The following is a 9,189-nucleotide window of genomic DNA, read 5'->3' as shown; positions in this document are numbered from 1 at the left end:
GGACTCTGCCACACAGGAGAGTGGAAGGGGAGCCTTCAAGGTCAGGCAGGCCTCTGGGTAAAGGGAGTGGGAGTGAGGACTCAGATCCTTTCGCTGCCCCATTTCACCGGGGTAGCGTATAAGCCAGGAAAGTTCCCCACAATAGCGGGACCCCTGTTTACATATGTAAGGCAGTTTGGATCTTGGCTCACTGAAAATACACCCCTTAGGGTCAATGGAACAGATGGACAGGTCCTGACTGGTGTAAATCAGTGTAGCTCTATGGGATTCAGTGAAGCCACATCAATTTATACAGCTGAGGATCTTGCCCAACATGTAATGAATCTCCCAGTTGTTTTTGTTTGTGACACAGTCAGTCAACATTTTGTAACTCAGATAAAAACAGAAACTTGGCCTTTCTTCTTCTTCTTTATTGTGAATGTTGAAATGTCATGTAGTTTTAACCTAAAGGTGAACTGATTAGACAGAGAAGTCAGATAACTGGAAGACCCTTCCCGGACATTTGTTTACAGCAAAGCAGTTCAAATAAGAAAATGCAGCTTGAAGAAAAAAAAAAAAAGAAGAGTTTAGTCAATGTTGGAACATACAAGAATACAAGTGTTTAGGTATTTTACACAAAAGTAATCTTGTTTACACAAAAGAAACCTTGTTGGTTAGCTGTTACAACTGAGTGCTTGTGAAACATAGTCTCTTAAGGATACTATTTTATTCCTTCAAGGTTGGAAGATCTTCACTTCAGCTTGGAGTGCTTTCTTTCCTATTCATAACTTGAAGCAGATAATCCATCATCTAATAAAGAGAAGTAAATAATATTTACAGAACAGACTTGTCAAAAGTCACATGCTGATTCAATAAACCTAATGTATAACTGTTGCTGCATCTATTCCATACAACAAATACATTCCTAAGACTTGCCCCCAATGTTAGCTTGCTAAAAGGCAACCACGGTCCAAGAAAAAGAGTTATTCAAAATTATTTTCTTCATAGTCCCATTTACAGAACATCAAATGAATGTTGGAAAGTGAGTTCGTAGAAACATTTTATAATTTACTTTGGATTGCACTTGCGACAGCTTGCAAGAGCAAAACCTTAGAACAACAAGAAAAGCAGCAGCTTCAGTTTTCTACAGCTGTTCCAGATTAGTTTTAATTTACTCTATGTCTGAGGGGTGGGAGGGTTGGTGTTGAATTAACTGAGGCAGAAGAATTTGACAGTAAAACAAAAATCAAAACTTTGGGGGAACGATGAGCAAGGCTGAACTGTTAGGACATGACATGCAAGAAAATAAAAATGAAGAAGCATTGTAAACTCCCTGAGCAGACAGGCAAAATCTGGGGAGGAGGATGCAACAATCGGAAGAGAGAAGAATTGTGCCTAGAACACAATAGTAGCCGTGGGAGATTTCAGCTACACAGATAGAAAAAGGGACTAAATAAGCCTGATTCTTATATATGAGCCAGACATGAAACCAGAGGGACCTTCTGCTTCTTGTTTTTAAACTCTAGATACTTTTAATTTGGATTTTTAAAATTAACATTTGAATATATACATGGAACAATGAAATTACAGCACAGTGACTATGTGTACATTATGGCAACATGCCTTTAACAATCCTGTAAACCTATACCCATGCTACACACATTAACCTAAAGTATAATCTCAACAGGATCTCCTCCTGCACTTTCCTTATGGAATAAACCTATAGAATTTAATGGGATGAAACCAATAAATTTCTGTAGAAATTACTGTATGACATATAGAAAACATTACTGAGTGACAAATACTTGGTACCCACTCGGGAGGGGGCCTATCTTCATTTGACTTCATCACTTATATGTACGTCGTACCCCTTCTCCCACCCTGTGTCTGTCTTTTGGAGGGTGAGTTTTTCAGGGCGGAGATTGTAGCTTTTACGTTTGGAAAATGCCTCGCACATTGTGGGCACTAGGGGAAATAAATAAAATAATAATAATGCCACTTAAAAAGAAGGAAGCCTAAGTAAATTCCACTTGGAAACAACCCTGACAAAAGGACATCCAGCAATACAGTCTTATATTCTGTAGTTTTCTATTCCGAGCACAAAACATACAACGTGTGTTGCTTGTTACATTTTATGTTCATACATTAGTATGAAGAGTTACTAGTAAGATTCTTGCCCCCACTAAAACATGCTTATATGTACATTCAGTAGATGGCAGTCTATGGTGATGCATACTTGGATGGACCCTTGCGATGCTAACATCTCCACAAGCACATATGCAATCTACCATTATTTACAGCCTTGTAATAGATTGACCATGCAATGGTCCCAGAATAATTTATATATGTTCTCTCAGCCTGCATATACAGTCTGAAATTTTCTTTGGAACATTTACATTTAATTGCTTGACCCCAGTATCTGAGCAGCAGATACAATCTACCATGACTGATTAAACATCTCTTGATCTTTCTAGACAGTTGGCTTCCGCTGAAGATTCAAATACAGCAAAAGTTGGGACTTATTTCATGCGATTTACAGGCCCCATCCTGCATCCATTGGAATCAGTGGCAACAGCATTATTATAATAATAAACAAACCCTATCTGACCATCTCCCATCTAGCCATGCACAACACATTCATCATTGGGGTATCTATGCACCTTCATAGAGGTGTTCCAGAGCACCACTTTAAAATGAAAGGTTTGACTAGACAAAGTCTGAGTAACTAAGACTGTATCATATACCAAAGATTCTGCAGAGATAAAATCTGCACTCGGAAGGATCCTGCAGATCTCTGATAATTACAGCTTTTATGCTCCAAGTCTCATTGGCTATCAGACCAGTGTGCCAGTTTATTATATTAGCCTCAGTTTATTATTAAGGTGGCTAATTATTGTTATTATTTAAATAGTATCATAAATGCTCAGGGAATTTGAAGCACATAAGATCCCTGGGGTCTCCATGTCTGTAAGAGCAAATCTCAGAAGATGGGAAAACTTCCACTGACTCCAGGAAGCATTGGCTCAGAGCCTAAACAGATTGCTTATGACAAAAACAGAAGCTCTTTGTAACACTACCGTTGAAAAATGCAAAGCAAAATCTCCTTTCATGTGTGCCCTAACCACTGGGCTATTGAATATTCTGAGAGGGGTAGGGGGGCTCAGTCTCTCCTGCTGAAGCTGTTCCATTTGGATTAAATAGAGTCATTTGTGGGGGCCAGGTTGTGGGGTGGGAAGAGAGCACAAGCATGAGAATGATTCCCTACCTTGGTGGTTACAGCACTCACCCAGCATGTGGGAGACCCAGTCCCCCCACTCCAATAGTTCTTTCATTATTTATACACATTGGAACAGCTTCAACAGGAGGGACACAGGGAGTTCCCCATATCAGACTATCCCTATTCCCAAAGGTTAGAGCATCACTAAAGAGGTGGTAGATTCCTGTTCAAATCCCTTGTCTTACTCAGGTGGAGGGGGGACTTGAACTGGGCTTCTCCCACATCCCAGGTGAGTACCCTAACCACCTGGCTAAAAGTTACAGAGGAGGTCCTCCTCCCTCCCTCCCTGCAGCTGTTCTGGGTGAACTCACATGCAGGACCCAATCTGCCTCAGAACATGCCTACAGGCTTGGGCCTGCAGGCGAGTTAGGCAGCCAGGTGCATCTCGCTGGGGCTCAGGATGCCAGATACCTAGAGTGAGACAGCCCTGTACCTGCGCAGAGGCAGAAACATAGGCACCCAGGGAACTTTTACCCAGTGAGTTTAGGCACCTGCATGTTTGGCAGCCGCTGAATGGGGTTTTTGTGGTTCTCAGTGGGGCCTGATCCTGGGATTTAGGAGCCTAAAATGACAGTTAGGTTCCTAAGTCCCTTTCTGAATCTAGCCCCAAATTCCCATTTTGTAATAAAGTGAAATTTGTTTTGAGTGGCAGAAGTGAGGCCTCATCTGGAGTACTGTGTCCAGTTTTGGGCCCCACACTACAAGAAGGATGTGGATAAATTGGAGAAAGTCCAGCGAAGGGCAACAAAAATGATTAGGGGTCTGGAACACATGACTTATGAGGAGAGGCTGAGGGAACTGGGATTGTTTAGTCTGCAGAAGAGAAGAATGAGGGGGGATTTGATAGCTGCTTTCAACTACCTGAGAGGTGGTTCCAGAGAGGATGGTTCTAGACTATTCTCAGTGGTAGAAGAGGACAGGACAAGGAGTAATGGTCTCAAGTTGCAGTGGGGGAGGTTTAGGTTGGATATTAGGAAAAACTTTTTCACTAGGAGGGTGGTGAAACACTGGAATGCGTTACCTAGGGAGGTGGTAGAATCTCCTTCCTTAGAAGTTTTTAAGGTCAGGCTTGACAAAGCTCTGGCTGGGATGATTTAATTGGGGATTGGTCCTGCTTTGAGCAGGGGGTTGGACTAGATGACCTCCTGAGGTCCCTTCCAACCCTGATATTCTATGATTCTATGATTTTAAGTTTATCAAGGTTAGGTCATAACATCAAAGGACAGAAATAATATCAAGAGATACAGATGGCCATTCATGTAGCTCATATATTGAAAGGGGAATACTGACAATTCAAATAAATCAGCTAGCTAATGAGAAGCAGATTGGGCAGTAGTTGAGGATATCTTGTTTGTTTGTGTTTTTAAAAATAAAAAACCACTGAGTTTGAACATAGCTCACCTACATAACCATCATGTAATCTTTTTATCATCACCCTTAATCTTCCTCCCTGATGGTTCCCTCCTATTGTTTGCAGGAGTTTTCAGATTACATTGTGAACTCTTCAGTGCAGGGACTACATCTGGTTGTGTGTTTGTTTGGCAACGATTGGGGCACTTTTTATAATACAAATAAATCACAATACTTGAAAAAATATACACATCAAATAGTTTTCACCCAAGCCATAGGCTGAAATTTACAAAATATATGCTGAGCTGTTCTAAATAAATACACCCATAAAAGGTATGCTCTATTCAGTGACAATTTGGGATCAGGAGTAAGGGATAAATTCACTGAATTAGTTGTTCTTTACAAAATGTTTGACCAGCTCTACCAACAATCCCAGAGTGAGGAGCTAATTTGTTTTTTAAAAAAATCAGATTTACAGTACCTTCTCGTTTTAAACTTACATCTTTAAAGCTGCTGTCATCATCTGTCTCCCAAGTGTTCTTGGTATACCATGGAAGCTCTTCCCTTAGGGTCTGAGCGCTTCTGTTTTCATTTTCTTCTAACAGCCTTAGCAAATTCTTCAATGTTTCTTCCCATTGCAGGTAATCTCCCAGCTGCTTGACATTTTCAGGTAATGCTGAAAATGGGATCTTGTTTTCTTCTTCATAAACATAGGGAAAATCTCCAGTGCTCTTTTTCCCCATTAAATGTCCTATAAAAATAATCAGAATATCATGACATTAACCAAAAAGTAATTAGCGTATGAGTGTGGATGTCCAAAGCCACATTCTGATTGGCCAATGCAGCCTTTTGGATGACGTCACACAACTCAGAGTCACACACACAAAAGTCCCTAGGCCCATTATATTAAATGGGCGGGGGGATATGTTGATGAGAAGAGGATAGATATAATAAGCCACCAAGAGAGGCAACTGAGAGCAGGAGTGAGTGTGAGCAGGTGAAGGAGAGGTTGAAAGTTTTATTTTCTTCCCACCCAAGCTTCCAGTTCAGCAGCAGAATGTGGCTTTTCCTACTACTTTTAACTGTAATTTTTATGGCAAAAAGCTACATTGGATAGGCTTCAGTATTCCAGGTGTTGTTTTTATGAAAGTGACATTGAAATTGGCCGTGGTCCACAAACTGAGGGCACTGTCTACACTGCAAAAGAGAAACGCTGCTGGGGACAACAACCTGCAAATGATCGTTGTGATAAGTGGAGCGAAAGTCAGGGCACGGCTTTTAGGAAATAATAATAATAAGTATCAATTGGGGCGCATTGCCCCTTGGATCTCACTCTCCAATATACATTTTGAACTCAGAAATAGCGCGATATGTTACCATGATTAACTCTTCCCAAGGGTCAAGCTCTCGTTTCTTATTCCCCACAGTAGCGCCTTTCTTCCCCCGGTCGCTATCGGCTCGCATTGCAAGCTTTCGATTCCCTTTGACTTTTGCAAAGACGTGTTATTAGTCTGTGGTCACCGGAGCTGTATTTAATTCCGTTTCCACCTCTTGCCATGGCTGATAGGAACGAGACAGCGCTCTGCGGCTTTCGATGGGGGAAGCAGACCAAAGGAAATAAATTCTGCCCCTGTGTCAAACACCCCAGCCCGCAACCTCCCTGCCTCCGGGGAGCGGCAATTTAGACACAGAGATAAGCCTACAAACCAATACTACAAAATGGAAACAACACACGCGCTAGAGGAGTGAAGAGAAACGAGGCCACTCTGGGAGTCTAGTGACTAGCTAGACAGACACTATCAGCTTCCAAATGAAACTGCATCCTCCTCCAGGGTCAGTAACACAAAAGGGCCTTGCTGGCCATGGAAATCAGGGGCTGGAGCCAGCTCGTCCGCCTTGAAGAAGAGCTCTGTGTAGCCCCAAAGCTTTTCTCTCTCACCAGAGGAGCTGGTCCGATGAAATATATCACCTCACCCTCCTGGTCTTTCTAGGGAAAAGGAATGATCCATGAGCCGAAGAATGTATTTGACTCCTTTTTCATTACACCTGCCCCTGGTTCCCTGTCCCACAGGGCGGCTCTGATGGATTTCACTAGTGCCTCCTGCCAACTATTCTGATGGAAGAAAGCTCCTCTCTTGCCACCTCCAGCCCACCTCACTGCTCTTAGTAAAGTGAAAAGAAAAGGAGGACTTGTGGCACCTTAGAGACTAACCAATTTATTCGAGCATAAGCTTTTGGTGAGCTACAGCTCACTTCAGCGGATGCATGCTGTGGAAAGTGTAGAAGATCTTTTTATACACACAAAGCATGAAAAAATACCTCCCCCCACCCCACTCTCCTGCTGATAATAGCTTATCTAAAGTGACCACTCTCCTTACAATGTGCATGATAATCAAATTGGGCCATTTCCAGCACAAATCCAGGTTTGCTCTCCCCCCACACACACACACATACACAGGGAGAAAACCTGGATTTGCGCTGGAAATGGCCCAATTTGATTATCATGCACATTGTAAGGAGAGTGATCACTTTACATAAGCTATTACCAGCAGGAGAGTGGGGTGGGGGGAGGTATTTTTTCATGCTTTGTGTGTATAAAAAGATCTTCTACACTTTCCACAGCATGCATCCGATGAAGTGAGCTGTAGCTCAGGAAAGCTTATGCTCAAATAAATTGGTTAGTCTCTAAGGTGCCACAAGTCCTCCTTTTCGTTTTGCGAATACAGACTAACACGGCTGCTACTCTGAAACCTGAGTAAAGTGAGGTTTAGATGTATTATTATTATTTTCCTAGTGCTCCAGTCATGGACCCAGGGACCCCTTTGCGCTAGGAGCTGTACAAACACAGACTACAAAGATGGCCGGTGTCCCGCACCTGGCTCCAGGAGAGAACGGCCGAGGTCTGGCAGCGAGAAGCAGCCGCGGAGCCCCACCCTCACTGTCCTTGGACTGGCTCGTTTTACCGCTCTGCAGTGTGCAGGGCAATCCAGGAACAAAGCGGCTTCAGATCAGTGCTGCTCAGCGCCCCTTGAAGCCAGGGGGAGCCCTGCCACGGCCTGCAGGTATTGAATCACACGGGTTTAAAGGTAGCATCGCTCTTCTCTTAGCTTTCAGTGGCTGTCGCGGGTTTGCTCTCGAGCTCAGCCATTGCATGGGCCAATTGCACGCGGGCTCCTTTTCTTCCCGAATTCTGGGTGTGTTGCGGTGACACTGATCCGTGTGTGTGGGGGGGGGCGGGGGGGTCCGCTTTTCCAACAGGGATTCCCAGCATCCGACGGCGCCTATCTTCGCATGTATTCATTATTATAATTCACCCCCCCCCCCCATGTAAAAGTGCATCTGTCTCGCCAGCTCTCCTGCTTTCGTGAGCCGGAGCAGAATCAGCGCCCTAAGCCAAACGGCTCTCTGAACACAAAGCAAATCTTCCCCTCAGTGAGACAGCCTGTGTCACGCAAAAAACAAGCCCACGGGCTAGTAAAGTCTGGGCTGCGGTGCTAATTAACAAGAGGCTTGGAACTCAAGCCATCGATCGCTCCCTAGGCAGACACATGGTAGGGCGGGCGGGTGGACGGATGTTACTGGGAGGAGGATCGAGCTAGTCCGAAGTTTCTAGCAGGACCATGAAGCGCTGCAGCGCCTGGAGAAAAGCCCCCCCTTACCCCCAATAAATGCTACAGCGGGGTCCGGGGCTGCCCCGGTCTCCCTACGCGGCGCGGACACTTACCCACCGCCCAGTGGCTGCCCCTGGGGTAGATCTTGGCCAGAGGGGAGGCTCCGCCGTTGGACGGCAAGGGAGCCGCGGCGCCCCAGTGCACCTCGAGCAGGACCAGGGCGAAGAGGCCCAGCGAGAGGAGGGAGCGGGGCTTCCCGAGGAGGAGGAATTCGCAGCCCCCCATGGTGCGCGGCGCTGCACGGGCGAGTCCGGCTCCTGGCTGGAGGGAGGGAATCCGCTGCTCTGGATCTGCGGGGCCAGGTGCTGCTGCCGCCTCTGCTGCCTCCGCCAGCGCGGACCCGAATTTATAAGGAAGCGGGACGAGGTGACAGCGAAGTTCAGGCACCTGGCGCCTCCCCCAAAGGTGGCTCTGGGAGCGCGGGGGCTGCGGAGCGCTCAGCCAGCCAGAGCCACACCGCACCGGCCGGCTCCCTGCGGCTGGGGATGGGCGGCGCATCCTTTGCGAGCCCTCGCTGGCCCCCTCCCTGCTGGCGGGGGCAGGACTCGGGATTCGCCTTCCAAATGGACCATTCAACCACCCCCAACCCGCAGCCTCGGCGTGACCGTCTCTGGGGAGCGAGTTACTGCGCGCTTGGGTCCCCCAGTTATCCGACCCCCAGCTCCCACCCCAATATCCCCACCTCTGGGGAACATGGCGAGCAACTGTGTCAGACACCCCACGCCCCAGTATCCCCGCCTCTGGGGAGCAGAGGTGTTACTGGGGTTCCCCTGTATCAGACACCCACACCCCAATATCGCCGCCTCTGGGAAGCATGGAACGCAACTGGGGTGCCTCTGTATCAAACACCCCACACCCTCAATATCCCTACCTCGGGGGAGCAGGTGGGTTACTGGGGTTCCCCTGTATCAA

The 9,189-nt window shown here is 46.1% G+C and overlaps 1 protein-coding gene across 1 annotated transcript; it reads right to left on the bottom strand.

The window, feature by feature from the left end:
• Positions 1–395: 395 nt before the first annotated feature.
• GRP (gastrin releasing peptide) lies at positions 396–8,676 on the bottom strand. The gene is made up of 3 exons (XM_074953905.1): positions 8,331–8,676; positions 5,107–5,357; positions 396–789 (listed from the first exon to the last, which is right to left on the bottom strand). The coding sequence occupies exons 1-3, from the start codon at positions 8,500–8,502 to the stop codon at positions 736–738; spliced, it is 477 nt and encodes a 158-aa protein (XP_074810006.1). The 5' UTR covers positions 8,503–8,676; the 3' UTR covers positions 396–735.
• Between the last annotated feature and the right edge of the window lie 513 nt (positions 8,677–9,189).

The sequence above is a fragment of the Natator depressus genome, chromosome 5 (genome assembly GCF_965152275.1).
Source record: "Natator depressus isolate rNatDep1 chromosome 5, rNatDep2.hap1, whole genome shotgun sequence".
NCBI classification, from domain to species: Eukaryota; Metazoa; Chordata; order Testudines; family Cheloniidae; genus Natator; species Natator depressus.
Note: the sequence above shows the minus strand (reverse complement) of the source record. Positions and strands in the feature narration are given on the sequence as shown.

Excerpts from the sequence above, each read along its gene's own strand:
- GRP (XM_074953905.1), bottom strand. The coding sequence starts at position 8,502 with ATGGGGGGCTGCGAATTCCTCCTCCTCGGGAAGCCCCGCTCCCTCCTC. Across the intron at positions 5,358-8,330 it reads GGGCAGCCACTGGGCGGTGG|GACATTTAATGGGGAAAAAG; the intron begins GTAAGTGTCCGC and ends TTATTTTTATAG. Across the intron at positions 790-5,106 it reads ATGACAGCAGCTTTAAAGAT|ATGATGGATTATCTGCTTCA; the intron begins GTAAGTTTAAAA and ends TCTCTTTATTAG.